This window comes from Petaurus breviceps, unplaced genomic scaffold, assembly GCF_028583685.1.
Source record: "Petaurus breviceps papuanus isolate PSGF00001 unplaced genomic scaffold, PetGlider_PUasm1.0 90895, whole genome shotgun sequence".
NCBI lineage: Eukaryota > Metazoa > Chordata > Mammalia > Diprotodontia > Petauridae > Petaurus > Petaurus breviceps.
In genome coordinates this window covers 31317810-31336757 of record NW_027187372.1, presented here as the reverse complement: position 1 = coordinate 31336757, position 18948 = coordinate 31317810, and the positions used below count along the sequence as shown (strand labels likewise).

Sequence of the window (18948 nt, the reverse complement as noted above, 5' to 3'; positions counted from 1 at the left end):
AGAGAGACAGAGAGAGACAGAGACAGAGACAGAGAGACAGAGAGACAGAGAGACAGAGAGAGACAGAGAGACAGAGACAGAGAGACAGAGACAGAGAGAGACAGAGAGACAGAGAAAGAGAGAGACAGAGAGAGAGACAGAGAGAGACAGAGAGAGAGACAGAGACAGAGAGAGACAGAGAGAGAGACAGAGACAGAGAGAGAGAGACAGAGAGAGAGACAGAGACAGAGAGAGGAGAGGAGAGAGGGGAGAGAGAGAGGAGAGAGGAGAGAGGGGAGAGAGAGAAGAGAGGGGAGAGAGGGGAGAGAGGGAGAGAAAGAAGAATGAGAGCCGAACTTTGATCTCACTGGGACAAGGCTTTCTTTGCTGCTGGACTATGCCGGTGTACTTTGGGTTCTGCCAAATCTCCCTGTGTTGTCCTAGACCAGTGAGGTCAAATAAAATTGGGATCCACCAAACTGCCTGTGGGCTACATATACTGATGTAGAAAACCAGAAATTAACATTATTTATGTCATATTATATTTTTGTTTATTCTGTAAAATATTCCCCAATTACATTTTAATATTGTTCCTGCTGCACTCAGGGATATAGTTGACTAGATGCCACAGCCCTAGTGTAGTTTTAAGTTTAAAACTGCATTAAGACTTTTGGGACACCCTGAGCATAAACAGCTGGAAAAAGCACTGAAATATTAGCAGAAAGGTCCACATCAAGGAGGATGACCCTCCAAAGGTTCTTTCTCAGTTACATCATCACATGGTATTGAGGCAGCCGGGTGGTACAGGAGATAGAGACTGGGCCTAGAGTCAGGAAGATCTGCTTTCAAATCTGGCCTCAGACATTTACTAGCTGTATGACCTTGGGCAAGTCATTTGACCTGTTTGCCTCCGTTTGCTCAACTGTAAAGTACAAATAATAATAGTATTTATCTCTCAGGGTTGTTATGAAGATTGAATGAGATAATATTCGTAAGGTACATTCATATAAAATTTATTCCCTCTCCCCTCATATCATTATCTTTTAAAAGTTGTTGCTTGACTTCTACTCCCACCCCCCCCCCCCCACACACACACATACACACACAATCACAGATTGGAGTCTTTCCCTTCAGAATTGAAGGATAACAGAATGAGGAATTAAGGAATGGGGAGACACAGAATCAAAAGAAAAAAAACAATAGCTAACATTTATAGAATGCTTCAGGACTTGCAAAACATTCTGCATATGGTACATTTGAGTCTTAAAACAACCCTGTGAGGGATATGGGACAGCTACTACTATCCTCCTTTGACAGAGGAGAAATACTGAGACTCAGAGAAATCAAGTGATTTATCCAAGGTCACACATCAAGTAGTCCAAAGCTTAATTTAAGCCCTACTCCATTACTCTATCTCCAGTTGAAGAAATCTTTCACTGGGCCACCAATGTCTACAGAGTTCAGAGTTAGGAGAAAACTCAAATGAAACATCATCCAAACCCCTTTGTTTTTCGTTTTTTGTTTTGTTTTGTTTTGAGGGGGGAGGCGACGCAATCAGGGTTAAGTGACTTGCCCAAGTTCGCACAGCTAGTAAGTGTTAAGTATCTGAGGCCGGATTTGAACTCAGGTCCTCTTGACTCCAGGGCTGGTGCTCTATTCACTGTGCCATCTAGCTGCCCCAAAATCCCTTTGACAAAAGCCAAAACAGGGGCGGCCAGGTGGCTCAGCGAGTAAGAGCACCGGTTCCAGTGTTGGGACGACCTGGAGATCGAATCCTGAGCTCAGACACTCAGCACCACACCCAGAAATAACTGGCCGTGTAACCTTGAGCAAGTTACTTAACCCCAATTGCTTAAAAAAAAAAATACAAAAGCCAAAACACACCCCAAGGGGGGTGCCTTGGATGTGTGATCTTTTAGAATCTTTTCAAGGTATTCAAAAATCTATCACAACTCAGAGCTATGTCACTGGAAAAAAATGAAATAGAGGCATAGGTACTTATCAGAAAAGTTCATAATTAGATGGACAGAAAGTCCAAACTGTTGGTCTGGCTTCACAAAAAGCAGGGGAGAAGGTTAACAAAAAACCAAATGAAATCAACCTCCTTCCATTCTCATCATTGGGTCTGAAATGAGTCCAGCCCAATAGAGTTCTCAGATTAATGATGAATTCCCCCCAAGCTCCCCAGCACTGCCCCACTACTCCAGCCTTATCTCTGGGAAACAAACTTGGTCACAGAATTTCCAGGGCTTTAAATCTAGTCCATCAGTATTCCTTGCTCCTTTATCCATGGACAAAAGGACCACAGAAGTTGTAACATGCCCAAAACCACATAGAATATAAAAAACAGAGGCCAGGTAAGAATCAGCAGCCCCAGTCCAGCTATTGCACAGAGCTGTAAACATGTTGTGATGACAGGGTCAGAGATAAACAGGAAAAGGCATCGTCCACTTGCCTCTCTTGATCCTGCTAGGCAAGTGGTGCTTAGGTCTTATCTTGCCTGTTCACAGCTCAAATCCAAACTGCTGGGATGAACCTCAGTAGTATTTTTCTTGAGTAGCTCCCACCCCTTCCCCTCCATCCTATATTCCATACACAAAACAAATTCTTGTCCTAGGGAGTACCACAGCTAATACTAAGGACAGAGCTGCTGCTGCATCTGCCACTAGTAACAGCCACAGAGCTAGAGAAGATGTGGGTAGATAGAAGAGGTACAAGTCGCCATAAGACAGCCTTGTTGATAAGTACAAAATATTAGACCGCCCACACACTGTTATCAATTCACTCTCCAGCCAGCAAGATAACACCCAAAATAAAATGAATGAAATTTGCAGTCTTTACTATGTGCCTTTAGGCCAGTATTACTGGCCCTGGACAACTGGATATTTCCAAAGCTGTCGTAGGGGTATGAGGAGGGTTTCTTACTATCAGCAAAAAAACGAGTTCTCTCAGTTTGGGTATAAACACTGAGAAAAGGAAGTCTATGAATGCAGTGGGCCAGGCTCCTCTGGATCAGCAGAGAAGGAGTAGGAAGCCTACGGTTGTGGGATGGCATTTGCCTTACTCATGTTGTCAATAAAAGGGCATTTTAGAATGCGGTTTATTTAGTAGGATTAAAAGAGCAAAAGGTTACTGAACTATGCAGTAAGGGTTCTAGCTTCCCTTGGATTGTGTCTTTATACTAGCATCCCTATCTAAAACCTATTCTACTTTGGGATATGGCTGTTCTCAGGCCACTGGAAAGGCTAAGATGGAGGGGCAGGTCAGCTGAAACCTGTTTCCAAAAAAATGTGCCCCAGATCCTAAGGAGGTCTTACCTGAAGTCTGCCCTCCATTCCTCCTGCTGACAACAATCAGGTTTTTTTTTTCTTTCTTTTTAAAGTAGTCAATTCAACATGGAGTTAGCAGCCCTGCTATTCCCCCTCCCTGGCCCCCAAAAGAAAAGCAGACAGGTAACATACAGGTAAGAGAACTGGCTTCTAAATATACTCACCTCTACCCCAGAGTTTCCTGACTTCAGTCCGCTCACACAAGATAAAGATTGTCATTGGGTTTTGCTGGAGAGCTCCTTAGTGGCTGCTGCTATAGGTTACAGGCTTTATTTAAAGTAACTGATTCCTCTCTTCTTTCCTAGCCCAGGCCCTGCACCCCCGTGAGAGAAGGTATCTCCCTGATGCATCGGTCTCCACAATGCTTAAGTTCTTCCAGAACCCAACATCTCTCAGTAAGATGAGAACAAGGCAGTGCCTATAATCACTGAGGGCATTCTTTCATAAAGGTACGTTATTATTGATTATTGCTGTTACCTACACTATTATTAGTACTCAAAACTAGAGAAACAGTCTCAAGGACTCAGGCCTGAAGCTAAGGACTGCTAGTTGCATACACATCTTCCCTTTAGTTCCAGTCTTGAGCTCCTCAACTCAGCATGTGTGCAATTTGAACTGAGCCCCCAAAGCAGCCCAAGTACCACTTGCGCCACCTGTCTGTTACCCATTCCCATCCAGGGATCTCCAAGCACCAGCTTAGCCTCTGGCTCCACCTAATGGCAATAAATCCCTTTCTCCCATTTCACAGGTGGGCAAACTGAGCTCCACGGGATTATTTCCAAAGTCACTCAGGGGTGGAAACAAGGCTCAAAAATGGACTGCTGGTCTTTAATTATTATTCCCAAATCATATCTCTTCTCCTCTCCCCTCTTCTCTCAGCCCCAAAAGAGATAATTATGACAATGTTAACACTTTTCATTTCTCCAGTGCATTTGCTGCTAAGGAGCTAAAAGTACTTCACAAATGATGTCAGGGGCCCTCCTCTCTGGGTGAGTCACTAGAATGTCTTATGTATAGCCAGGGAAACAAAGCTGAGGCTTGATGCCTAAGCTGGAAGGTAGGGCCCTTGGGCAAATCATTCTCCTTTTATGGGCCTCAGTTTCCTAATCTGTAAGATGAAGTCAGATTAGATGATTCCTAAAAGGCCCCTTCCAATTCTTAATGATCTATGATTCTGAACCGTATCTCAATCTGTCTGACCCCTGACCTCAACTTCCCTCTCCACATTCAGTTTCTAGTTGACCTGAGGGCAAGAAGGAGATGGAGGGGGAGAATCTAGGCTCACCTTCAAATCCGGAGGCTTGCTTCGAGGACCAGGGTTGGGGGCCATGGTAGCACCTACATCTGGAGTCGCTGGAGCCACAGCAAGATTTGCACTCATGACCTCTCCAGGTTTCAAGTCCGGGCCCGGCAGGTGGCAAGCAGCATCTTCCAGCCCGGCTCCATCCTCCTCCCGCTGTTGCTGCAGTTCGTCAGACTTGCACCTCTTCATGGTGAATATGGGTCGGTTTGGGGATCTGTCCCTTCCAGCGCTGCCTTCTTAAGGGAGAACTGTTCTCCCTCCTTCCAGAAAAGGAGTCGTGAGTTTTAAAAAACAAAAAGGTAAGAAATTGAAATTTAAAGAAAAAAGAAGGGGGTGCTGAAGGAGTAGGGGAACCTTGGTTACTGCCTGGAGCGATTCATTCTGATCTGGGTACCAGATGCCAGGTCACAGTCAGGGCTGGGCAGCAGAAGTCCTTGGGCAAAGTCATTGGAGGGGAAGAAGGATGGAAGACCCCAGTCCCCAAACTTTCTGCTTCAGGGCATGGGCTGCAAGAAGGAAAGCTGGACTGCAAACTGCAGTGGACGGCGGCGCATCCTTCCCCGCCCGCTGCCTCGCCTGAGCGAGGGAGGGCATGGCACGGGGCAGCCAGCCGGGCAGGTCCTCCTTGGCTGCCCTCGGCGCTGGCCGCAGCCCCCCAGCCCTGGCCTGCCCGGCTGCGCCCCTCCCCGCATGGAGCGGCCAGCGCCTCGCCCGCAGAGTGCCCAGCTCCCGCTGCCTTTCCCTCTTCCCCCGCCCTCTCCCTCTCTACCCGCCCTGAGCTGCTGCAAAGGCACAGCTAGCAGAGCTGGAGAGCGGCGCGAACAACCTACCCCGCCCGTCTTCCTCAGCCCAGGAGGGGTTGGCAAACTAGGACGTCGAGTGACATCGACGCGCGGCCAATAACCGGGCGGCAGGCCGAGGGGGCGTCGCCCAGGCTCGTTGGAGGGTTGGTTGCACTGTGCATTTCCCCCAGGAGTGGGCTGGAGGGCGATGCTGCTGCGTTTTAGCAATGCAGAGAGGAGGCTTTGGGGAGCCGGGAAGGGAGGGTGGCGGGAAGCGGCTGGGTGCGCCCCTCATCTCCTCAGAAAAGCGACCCTAAAATCACTCGGAATCTTCTCCCATTCATACATTGATTTTTGCCACACCTGCCTCTCCCCCGTCCCCCCCGACCCCCCGCAATTTGCAAATTAGACCACTTAAGCCACTGATACCAAGCTTCTCCTGGAGACCTGGAGAGGGTGGAAGGCCAGGCACTGTCTCTCCAGACTTTGCCTCATGCTGGGCGGAGAGTCCTGGGAGGCATACGGGCAACCCAAACAGATCCGCTTAAACCCGAGTGAATTCCCGGCTTTGAAAACAGCCATTCACCTGTGGGTGAACCTTTACACGTCCCCAGAGATTTACAAAGATTTCAGTCCTTTAAGATTGAGACGACCTGGCAAATGGTTAATACCCATTTGTAAGGACCCTTTGTAAGGCGGGAGAAGAAATCTCTTTCCTCCAAAGCCCACTGGGTAATCCAAACTGAAGACCTCAAGGGTCACACAGAGAGTGATTCTGTTGCAGATTTCTAAGTGGTCAGTATGAACTCACCTTCCTCTCAGAAGATGAGAATAACAGGAGAGAGTACCCTGTGAACATGGATTCAATTCAAATCAACAAATATTTATTAAGCATACTGACTGTTGTTCAGCACCTGACATTGTGATAGGTGCCAGGGATAAGAAAAGGAATGAAAGAAAAGAAAAGAAGAGAAGGAAAGAAGGGAGAAAGAAAATGAAAGAAAACTTCCTTGCCTTCAAAGAGTTTCCATTCTACTTAGAGGAAACAATGTATCTATAGGACAGATAAATAAATATAAAGTAAGAGTTAGCCGGAACAAGAGCACGTGCCACATGGATTAGTAGCAAACTTGGATAAGTGTCACAAAGCCAGCGAGAGAAATTCCCGTGTTGTCAGGTTGCTAGACAAGCCATTTGCAGATCTTTCTCTGGAAGAGTGCAAAAAATACAAATGTCAAAGCAGTTAGACAAACGTGAAGTTTCTGCAGAAATCACAATTGAGCGGACTGATTCTGGAAACAACAATCACAAAAACAGTTGTTTGCATCACCCTAAATCCACAGAAAGAAAAGATATTGTCATTTTTTTAGTACTTTTCTGTATTGTACTCAAATTAACCTTGAGCTTGATTTGCATAAACTTTCACACTCAGAACAACTAAATTTCTCACTTACTGTCAATCTTAGGTCTGACCCAAAATTCAGGTCTCTAAAAACAACAACAAACAGCAGCAGCAACTGTAGGCCAATAGGGGTTGGTAATTCAAAATAATGAATGATATAATCTTATGGCATAAAGATTTGTCACCCAGTGTCAAATGGCCTGCACATTTCATTCCAGTGATAAAATCCCCAGGAGTTCAAATGCATACCCACACATTTCTGAATTCTATTATCAGATTTCGGCACAGACATCTATAGCCAGAGAAGCTTGGATAGGAAGTCTGTGTAAAGACATATGTGACCTACAGCCATCTGTTTGAAGCTGACGGCAAATTTTTATTATTCAGAGTAGATTCTTGAGTATCCCTGGTGAATGAGACTGAGATTACCTTAGATATTTGAAAATTTGATATTGGTATTTTGTTCTAATTTTCTTTGGGGAAAAAGCAAGTGTGGGCTGTGATTTGATATTTAACAGAATCAAAGATATTCTCTACTCCCACCCCAACCTATACCCATGTCCTGTTTCTGACAGGATTCTTTGTTTGAAACTTGGGCATTATATTTTCTTTTACCTTCTCCCTAACCTCCAGTTGCCAAGTCCTGTTGGTTCTGTCTCCCCAAAATTTCTTGTATCCCTCTCAATTCCTACTGCCATTGCCCTAAAAACAGGTTCTCGTTATCACCTAATAATTTCTGAATGATTTCAACACCTCCCTTCATACTGTTGTCAGACCAACATGGGTTTTTTTTTTGGCATATATATGATCACATCATGTCAGTCTTTTAAAAACCTTTCAATGATTCCTTCTTGCCTACTGAAAAAAAGTCAAGCTTTTACTGCATTATTATAATATATTTCATTCATATATTGCCAAGTTACCCTCACTGTATTATTACATTATATCTCTTTCATATACTGCCAAACTAACTTTCCTTTTTCACACAAATCTGATCATGTCATATCACCCTTCTGTTCAAAACCAAACTCTATTGCTTACTGAGAAAAATTCAAACTCTTTAGCCTGGCAAATGATCTCTACAAACTGGCAGGAACCTACATTTACAGCTTTAGCTCATACTACTTCACTCCACACAGTTTACACTCCAGCCAAATTGGACTATTTGCTCTCCCATATACATGTCCCCATATACATATGCCACCTTCCTCCATGATATCACTTAACCCATTGTCTATAATCAGACACCCCTACTTCATGCCCCCTACTACCTGTCCAAATCCTACCCATGGGGCAGCTAAGTGGTACAGTTGAATAGAGCACCCACCCTAGAGTCAGGAGGACTTGAATTCAAATCCTGCCTCAGACACTTTATACTTACTAGTTGTGTGACCCTGAGAAAGTAACTTAACTCTGACTGCCTTGACAAAAAAAAAGAGAAAGAAATTCTATCCATCTTTTAATGCTACCTTCTCTATAAAGCTTTTCTTGATCCTCCTGTCAGTAATGAGTCCTTCATCATGTCACCCTCAAGTAGGATTTGGTTTTAATATTTCTTATTTATTTTTCATGTATTACTTTGCATTATAGCTAATTGTGCATGTGCCTATCCCCCTACTATACTGTAAACTCCACAAGCCCAATGATCACATCTTATCTAATTTTTATATCTCCCCAGGACTAGAACAATGTTCTGTATATATTAGATGCTTAACACATTTAAAATTCTTATTGACATTGACAGAAATATCCAGTCTTAAATTGATTGGAATATGACACTAGTTCTACAAAACATCTTCCTTTCTCTTTTACCATATCTATTTTTATCTTAGATAATTCTGGTTCATGGGTGAATGAAACTTGTATAATTAAGATACTCAAGTCCAGGCATCCAGCAGAGAAACCGGAGCACCCTATTGGACACAAGAGAGTGGTAGAATTATCCCACTGTGATGAGTGGCTTTATTCTTTGTAGGGGGTCCCAGCACAAATTTAGTCTAATGTAAGAGAAACTTCCTGGGTTTTATCAAATTTGGCAAATGAACAAGCCCTTAAATAGTAAGATAAAGATCGCTTTTTAAAGTCCTATATAAGGGAAGCTACTAGTTCATTTACTTTGTTAAATATTTCAATTTTAATTATAGATGATTCTATGCTATAGTCTACAGTAAATACAGAGTAAACTGTTTTCCTAAAAGGATTAGTCAAGTCTTAGGAATAAAAAGGTCCCCTTTCCTTTCGACCTAAAAATGGGCAAAGGGAGAGTCATGAGGAACTTGAAGATTACCTAAGTAGGATTCAGTTTTCTACTCTGAAACAATAGTTGTTCATTCATTTTTCAGTCATGTCTGACTCTTCATGATCCCATTTGGATTTTTCTTGGCAAAGAACCTGGAGTGGTTTTCCATTTTCTTCTCCAGCTCATTTTACAGATGAGAAGACTGAGGCAAACAAGGTGAAGTGACTTGCCCAGGGTCACATAGCTACTACCCGTGTTTCCCCGATAATAAGACCTATCCCGAAAATAAGCCCTCCCCTTACTGTGTAAGATTCCTCTAAAATAAGCCCTCCCCCGAAAATAAGCCCTATTGAGATTGCTACTGTAGTGAAGGTGATCCCCTGCGCTACACGCTACATTACGGTACCCTCTGTATGCACCTTCCCCTCCCCTGAAAAGCACGCCGCGCTCCGAGCTGCATCCAATCAGAGCTGCAGCAGTGAGCGCGTCATCCTGTTCTTCCCCAGTGATTTGCTTATTGAATAAAGGTACATTTTTTTGTTCACATTTACCTGTTTATTAAAATTGCTGTCAATGTTCATTAAAATAAGCCCTCCCCTGAAAATAAGCCCTCTGGTGTTTTTCTGTCCAAAAAATTTAATAAGACAGTGTCTTATTATCGGGGAAACACGGTAAGTGTCCAGATTTGGACTCCGGAAAATGAGTCTTTCTGATTCCAGGCCTGGCACTCTGCACCACCTAGCTGCCCTATATGCAATAATTACTCTCTAAAAAAGCATCTTTAAAGATCAAATGGCTAAGGAGTTATTACATGAGTTAGCATACTAGAGTTCTTTGAAGGTAGAAAACACTATAAAAGACCTAGTTATTACAACACTTTGTTCACAATATCAATGAAATCTGTATCAATACTAATAGTCTCCTGTTATATGATTCTCCTCCCTCCCCATTTTTTCATTGGGAGAATTCTATTTCCACTTCCAACTCTCCTCAAGGTAACTGGGTTACATTTGAACTAGTAGGAGTGTCCTATGCAAATTACCTTCTGACAGATTGGCTGAATCCTTGCTGATGTCATAATCCCACCACCTAATTATAGGCTTTTCATAGGCTACAATGAAAGAAGAGACAAGGTAGAGGAGAGAAGGGAGGGAGAAGAGCTCATAGAACTGTTTGCATCATTCTGGTCCTTCTATTTCCCATTGTCATACAAGCTGTGAGGGATAACTGATGAGTTTGAATGGCATCATCCCCTCCCCACCCCCCACCCCCATTCCAACCAATGTTCAAAATATTACCCACATTAAAAAAAATTTCCTTTAAGTGAAACACTTTCTTCAGATGAACAGAAATAAACTATTTTTATCAGGAAAGAGTGAAAGTGAAAAGTGGAATGTGTGTGAGTTTTCCAACATAGACCATGATTTTTCATCATTTTCCTTTTCTGAGTATGAAAGTAAGATATGGTCTCCTGACCCTGCTGTCCCCTCACATTGCTCTTCCATTTCTGCCTTTCTCTTTACTGTTGAACATCTAAAAAGAGTCACCTTTCCTCCCCACTGCTTTCATTTTCCTCCCTCTCCACTCAGCCTGTTGTAGTCTGGCTTTGAACTCCCTTACTCAGCTGAAACTATTGTCTCCAGGGTCACTGAGCAGCCCTGAACCTGGATAAGTCTTCTTTAAATGGGGATCTTTTCATTCATTCTTTGTTCTCCTTATCTTTACATCTAAATTCATCGATCAAAGATCCACTAAAGTCAATACACTGTGTTCTATTTAACAAGGATTTAGTTGGGTAAAGAAAGCCAGAACGGCTATTTGTAGGAATGTCTCCACAGCATACGACCTATTATCACAGCCAGTCCAAATGATTTCTATGTCAGTTTCTCACTGATTGAACTTCAGCTTTTGGAATGACCTACAAAAGATCAAATTAACAGGAAATTTCTGTTTTGCAGGCAGGTAGCGTGCATATATTCTTTTCTTTTCTTTGGAGGGGGAAAGGCAAGGCAATTGGCGTTAAGTGGCTTGCCCAAGGTCACACAGCCAGTATGTCAAGTGTCTGAGGTCGAATTTGAACTCAGGTCCTCCTGACTCTAGGACTTTCACTGCGCCACCTAGCTGCCCCTACGTATATTCTTGGTGCTGGAAACTTTTTCCGTGTCCCAATAATGGCAGCAAAAGACACAGAAACAAGCAAACTCATAGAACAGAAGGGTTCTGTGTAACATAAACTTAAACTTGATTGTACTGTGATTCCTAGAAGCGCCCCCAGGCCTGGCAAAATGGCTACATTGTATCTTATCTCATTGCTATAGGGAATCAATACAAACGTTTAGACAATCTAGTTACTTAAAGCTGAAAATGCTACTTTTTTCTTTTTTTTAGAAGGATCATTCTCCTTCAGAGAGAGATATCACTCGTTTATATTTGACATTTTATGTCTGACTAGCTGTTACTGGTTCTCTCAATTAGCTCTCCCTGGTACTCTCAGATATATACATTGAAAAACCTATATAAAAATACATGAAAAATTAACCTGCTGTCCAATAGTAGCTTATGTTTAGATAGTATCTGAGAAACAAGAATCAGGGTAGTGGATAGTGGATTGACCTAGGAGTCAGGAAAACCTAGAGTCATGTTCTGTCTCTGACACATACTAGTTGTGTGACTGTGGGCGGGTCATTTAATATTTCAGCATCTCTGGCAAATCTCTAAGATTATAAACTGGCTAACTGCATTGTTAGAAGGAGTTTCTTCAAGTGGGTGCTTCTACAACAATGAACTGACAGATCTGAACACACATAACAAGGGCTGAGGTCATGCTTCCTTTATCTACTTCAAATCTCAAAACCTCTCCTCATCTTAATTCATCCTTTCTTCCTTTAGTCTCAGAAAGTTTAATGGTGTCATTAATACTCTGAATAAAAGTAACTCCTTAGAATCTGCTGCTTGCTCAGTCATAAATGAGTTGCAAAAACTTTGAGTAGAGTCCCACACTGAGAATTCTCCATAAGAACACAATCACAGATCCTTTCAATAAATAGTTGTATGAAATGATGGTATGTAGAAGGAGCAGTGGATTTGGCATCTGATGACCAGAATTTTAACCCCTCTCTGTTGCTCACTACCCTTTTGATGTTAGGCAAGTCATTAAATTTCTCTGGGTCTCAATTTCCTCTTCTACAAAATAAGGAAGGACTGGATTTCTAACTTCTTTTTTAGTTCTATCCAGCTCTATCTACATCCTATGATTTTGTCTGAGAAATGCCACAAAACATGATGTTTCAAATGAATGATGTGTGTGTGTGTGGTTATCTCTTCCATACCATGACTTTCCCCTTTGAGGGTTTCGATATATCATGTGTCAGAATAAGAAATTAAATAGGAATTTGGGGGGAGTTTTGCAGAAGTTGCGGGGGACACAGAAAAAGTTTAGAAACTTAGAAAGCCATAAAATATATGTATAGTATTGTATAACATCAAAATATTTTATCTTTTAGTGGCATAATAATCTAAACTCCTTTTCTAGTACAAAGGGAATTTTATGTGGATTTTCCAGATTGTGGAGATATCAGGCCCCTAACCCCCACCATGTGGAAGGGATAATTATATATGCATACATATATATGTATATACATATGTGTATATGTGTGTGTGTATTTCTATCAGTTCAGAGAAGGGAAGTACCCTATTGTGGGATGGAGTAGTCATGAATGGTTTCATTATAAAACTGTGTGGTATAGTGGAAAGTGCTTTGATCTTAGGAGCCCTGGTGGCAAAGCCTGCTTCCAAAGTGTGTTACCTTGGTAAGTTAGTTAACTGATCTGCAAAATGGGGATAAAAGAAGACATATTTTACCTCCCCAAAAGGGTTATGAGGAAAGAGCTTCATAAATCTGGAAGCACTATGGAAATGTGGGCTGTTTTATTCATGTAAGAGGCATTTGCATACATCCCAGAATCATAGATTCTCTAGAGTTGGGAAGGACTTCCAAGGCCACCTAGCCTAATTCATATTTGAATAAGAATCTATTCTTTAACATTCTCAACAAGAGGGTATGTTAAAGTGGTCATTAAGCCTTTGCTTGAAGACTGATAATGGGGGTGGGGGGGAAAGGATCCACCATTTCCTGAGGCAGTCTCCCACTTTTGGATAATTCTAATTGTTAATATTTCCTTACATCAATTCAAATCTGCTGCTGCAAATTCTGCCCATTGCTCCTCCTTCTGCCTCCTGGGACCAAGCAAAATGCATTTAGTATTTCTTCCTCATGACAGCCTTTCAAATACTGAAAGGCAGTTGTTATAGTCCCCCATTTCTTCAACCAATCCTTGTAGGTCATGATCTCTAGGTTCCTTTCACAATCTCAGTCACTCTCTTTCGGATACTCTCCACTGTATAAATGTTTTGTTTTTTTCAAAATATAGTGCCCCAAACTGAACACAGTCCTTCAGATATGTGAAGAGGTCTGGGTGGCACACTAGGAAAGATTCTGGAGTTTGAGGCAAAATAATTTTACTGTGTTGTGATGATTTATGTTTTACTTGCAACAACATTTTTCTCTTGAATTTCCTAAAAATCTGCACAGTTTATCTACTGAGCCATATCAGAAGGGTGTCTACAGTAGCATAAAGATGAACATCTGAATCCTTAAGCTAAAATTTCTCCTTTTACCCTTTGATTTCACCAGCACCTCTCTTCAGACCATTACTGGATCAGTGTTCTAGTATGACTTTTCTGCCCATTCACCCCATCTTCCTATCAGCTAATGGGTCATTCCAATGATAAAAATAGTTTCTAGCTCTGCTGGTTACAGCTTCCTTTCTTTGATGAAATATAGCCTGGTATATATGCAATTTGCTTCGGAATGGAAAACTGGGGCCTAAATTTCATTTATTAGCCAACATAGAATCTCCGTGGCTCTCCCTATGTTCTCTCAGCCTGGTTACCTCCCAATCTTGTTCCCAGGAAGAGAATGGAAAACTACTCTATAAACCAGAAAAAAAAAGACGTCAACAGCCAGATAAAAACACTGCTGATCTTGTGACTTAAAAGAGAGAGGAAAGACAATAATATCAAACAACCTCTCCTGGGAAGACAGAATCATACTATCACATGTGAGATTTCATTCTAGAATATGAATGCTTCTATCAAAAATCATTTTCAGGGATTATCACATAGCCAAAGGGCATGAGGGAATCCTACCCAGAATGATATGGGGACAAAAGGCTGTTTTCATTTAAAAAAAAATTCAATCCACACTTGCCTTTACAGTACCTCCTATGTGTTGCAGCAAATTTCTATCTTGCTTACTTATATATACTATATTATTTGATCTTCATAACAACTCTGTGAGATAGGTTCTACAAGTATTATTATTCCCATTTTACAGAAGAGGTAATTGAGACTTAGAGAGTTAAAGTGACTTTTCCTTGGCTAGTAAGTAATAAAGCTGGAACTCAAATCAGCTCTTCTGATTCTGAATACAGTGTCCTTTTTAAAAAAATCACATTGTGCTCTAAGATACTGGTCTTTCAAGATGCAGTTATATGATATCAACAGTCATATATATATATATTTGCCTTTTGGAGGGCAATTGGGGTTAAGTAACTTGCCCAAGGTTACACGGCTAGTTTTTTTGTGTGGGTGTTAAGTGTCTGAGGCCAGAACCGAACTCAGGTCCTCCTGACTCCAGGGCCAGGCGCTTTACTCACTGTGCCACCTAGCCACCCCTATCAACAGTCATATTAAACAATGTTTCAAATTACTAGTAGTATAAGAAAAATGCAACTCAAACAACTCCAAGGTTTTGTCTCACATTCATCAGATGCGCAAAGATGACAGAAGATGAAAATGGTAAGTGTTGGAAGGGCTACAGGAAAGCATATTAATGTACAGATATTAGTGCTATGAATTGGTCTAACTGTTCTGGAAAACAATTTGGAACTATATCAGAAGTCATTGCACTTTGTCTGACAACTTTGGTCCAGCAACATCACTAAAGATACTACCCCAAAGAGTTCAAAGATGAAGGGAAAGGACACATATTTATAATAGCACTTGTTTGGTTTGTTTTTTTCCTTTAATTTAATTTTATTAAATTTATCTACTTTTAGTTTACAACATTTGGTTCCACAATCCCTTGAGTTCCAAATTTTCTCCCACTCCCTCCCCCACCCTCAGCATGCAATCCAATATAGGCTCTATACCTTCACATTAAGCATTAGTCAGGCTGTAAAGAAGAATTATAACCAATGAAGTGAACAATGAGAAAGGAGGAATGAAACAAAACTAAACACAAAAGAGAGAACACGTAGTTTGCTTCAATCTGCATTTGAACTCCATAGTTCTTTTCTCTGGATGTGGATAGCCCTCTCCATCATGAGTCTTTTGGAGTTGTCTAATAACCTTGCATTGCTGAGAAGAGCCCAGTCTATCAAAGTTAGTTATCACACATGTGATGTGTCTGTAATTGTGTACAAAGTTTTCCTGGTTCTGCTCTTCTCTCTCAGCATCAGTTTATATACGTCTCTCCAGGTTATTATGAAGTCTGTCTGTTCCTCATTTCTTATAGCACAATAGTATTCCATTACATTCATATACTACGACTTGTTTAGCCATTCCCAATTGATGGGCATCCCCTTGATTTCCAATTCTTTGCCACCACAAAAAGAGCTGCTATAGATATTTTTGTGCAAATAGGTTTTCCTCCCACTTGTATGATTTCTTTAGGATACAGCCCTATAAGTGATATCACTGGGTCAAAGGGTATGTGCTTTTTTTATAGCCCTTTGGGCATAGTTCCAAATTGTTCTCCAGAATGGTTGAATCAGTTCACAACTCCACCAACAGTGCATTAGTGTTCCAATTTTTCCACATCCTCTCCAGCATTTATTATTTTCCTGTTTTGTCATCTTTGACAATCTGACCAGTGAGGTGTGGTACCTCAGAATTGTTTTGATTTGCATTTCTCTAATCAATAGTGATTTAGAGCATATTTCATATGTTTATAGATATCTTTAACTTCTTCCTCTGAAAACTGACTGTTCATATCCTTTGAGCATTTATCAATTGGGAAATAACTTGTACTCTTATAAATTTGACTCAATTCTCTGTATATTTTAGAAATGAGGCCTTTATCAGAGACACTTGTAAAAACTCTTTCCCAATTTTCCATTTCCCTCCTAATCTTGGTTACATTAATTTTATTTGTACAAAAACTTTTCAATTTAATGTAATCAAAATTATCCATTTTGCATTTCATAATGCTTTCTATCTCTTCCTTGGTCATAAATTCCTCCCTTCTTCATAAATATGACAGATAATTTTGGTTTGTTTTTTACAAAGATATATTTACTTCAAAAATATAGCAAGAACAAACTTACATTCCCCAACACTTCAGGAGTCTATTCCCCCTTGGGGTAGCTAGGTGGCACAGTGAATAGAGCACTGACCCTGGAGTCAGAAAGACCTGAGTTCAAATATGAACTCATATACTTACTTACTAGCTGTGTGACTGGGGCAAGTCACAACTACAATTGCCTTCAAAAAAAAAATAAAGAGTATATTCCCTCTTTACATCACTTTAGTCTCTGGGGAGGGGACATGGATAAGACTTACAGTAAAGTTAAATTTTACAATTTAACTCAATTTCTACAAAACATTATTCCCACTGAGTTCAAGTCCAAAACCAAGAGTACCATTTTCTGTTGGGTTCACACAGGACCCATACTCCTTAGCACTGCCAGTCTGACTGAAATATCCACCCTAAATTCCTATACTAGATCCCCACAAACAACATGTTTGTGATAAGAAAAATCTGGAAACTGTGAGTATCCATCCACTGGGGAGTGGGTGAATGAATGAAAATAATAGGATATTATTGTGCTGTAAGAAACAATGAATAAGAAGTCAGAGAAACTTGGGAAGACTTGACTTGTGTGAATGGATGTAGCTCAAAGTAAGCAGAATTAGGAGAACAACTGACACAGTGAATGTAAATTATGTAATGTAAATATAATTTAATGTAATTTTAATTCTGTAATTTAATTTAAATTTATAATTTTATTATAATTTATAAACTTTATATATTTAAATATAATTTCTAAAATTAAATTTATAAAATAAAATTAATTTAAATTTAATTCTGTAAATTTAAAATCTTAATGGAAAGAAAAAACAACACCGAAAGAACTTCAGAACTTCAAAACCCTAAAGGCGAACTCTGGTCAGTGCTATAATCAATTACAGCTTCAGAGGATAGATCTTAAAAAACCTCCTTCCTTTCTACACATTGGATTGGTGGTAGATTATGGTTGTGTAATGAGGAAAATGCTGCCAGATGTGGCCAATGTATTTGTTTTGCTCAACTGTTAGGAGGAAGGGGACTATTGGTGGTAGTGGGGCATCATTGGGAAATAATGGTGTAAAAGAAAAAAAAATCAAGAAAGCATTTATTTATTGATTTTTTTTTTTGAAATATACAGACATTTCAAAATGAACATTTTGTAGACATCTTAAACTCAATATATTCAAAACTGAACTCATTATCTTTCTGTGAGAACCCTCCCCACTTCTACACTTCCCTGATACTTTTGAGCACATCACTATCCTCCAGGTTACCCAGGCTCACAAACCTAGGTGTCATCCTTGATTCCTCTCTCTTACCTCCAATATAAAATCTCTTGCCAAATCTTGTTGATTTTACCTTTGTAATATTTACTTCCTCCTCCTTTGCTCTGACACTGCTACCACTCTGATGCAGACTTCCCATATGGACCATTGCAATAGCCTGCTGGTTGGTCTCCCTGTCTCAAGTCTTTCCTCCCTCCAGTCCATTTTCCACTCAGCTATAAAATTGATCTTTCTAAAGTACAGATCTGCTCCTCTGCCTATCCCAGTCCCCTATTCTATAGACTTCGATGACTTTCTACCACCTCTAGAATATCTTGTTTGATTTTTAAAGCCTTTCTAATCTGGCCCACCCCTACCTTTCCAGTCTTCTTATACTTTACCCCTCTCCCTCCCCTCCTCTGTGGTTCAGTGACATTGATCTCCTTGCTGTTCCTCGAACAAGGCCTTCCACCTCTCAATTCACCTCTGGGCATTTTCACTGGTTGTGCCCTGGGAAGATTTATGTGAACTGTTGCAAAGTAAAATGAGCAGAACCAGTAGAACATTGTACACAGTGAAAGCAATGTGGTACAATGATCAACTGTGAGCGACTCAGCTATTCTCAAAGATGCAATGAACCAAGACAATTCTGAAGGACTTAATGTGAAAAATGCTATCTACCTCCAGAGAAAGAGCTGATGGAGTATGAATGCAGATTGAAACATACTGTTTTTACTTTCTTTTTTTATCTGTGTTTTCTTCTAGAACATGACTAATATGGAAATAAGTTTTGCATGGGTACACATGTATAACCTATATCAAATTGTTTGTCTTTTAAATGAAGGGGGGAGGGAGGGAGAGAATTTGGAACTCAAAGGTTTTTTTTTGGAGGGTAGTTGGGGTTAAGCAATTTGCCCAAGGTTACATGGCTAGTAAGGGTTAAGTGTCTGAGGTCGGATTTGAACTCAGGTCCTCCTGACTCCAGGGCTGGTGCTCTGTTCATTGTGCCACCTAGCCACTCCGGAACTCAAAGTTTTCAAAAATGAATGTTATAAATTGTTTTTACATGTAATTGGTGGGAAATATTAAATATATATAAAAGAAGAGCAAAAGCCAAAAAGGCCAAAAAGCCAGGATGGTTGCTCAATAATTTGTAGAGGGAAAAAAATTTAATTTTTAAGGAAAAGAGACCTCATTAACTTTCTCATCTTCAGTTTCAAGATCCCTCACCAGACTATTTCTGCCTAGCACCCAACTTTTTACTATTAGAGGTATGAAATGACAGAAATCTTTGAGTT

At 40.8% G+C, this 18948-nt stretch overlaps 1 protein-coding gene across 1 annotated transcript in view; it reads right to left on the bottom strand.

The window, feature by feature from the left end:
- The window catches only part of TMCC2 (transmembrane and coiled-coil domain family 2), a 65698-nt gene extending 60370 nt beyond the window's left edge, over nt 1-5328 (bottom strand). The window contains exon 1 of the mRNA XM_069074669.1: nt 4594-5328. Coding sequence (XP_068930770.1) covers nt 4594-4800 — 207 coding nt within the window. The 5' untranslated portion in view covers nt 4801-5328. The remainder of the gene's footprint in view (nt 1-4593) is intronic.
- Nucleotides 5329-18948: the final 13620 nt, after the last annotated feature.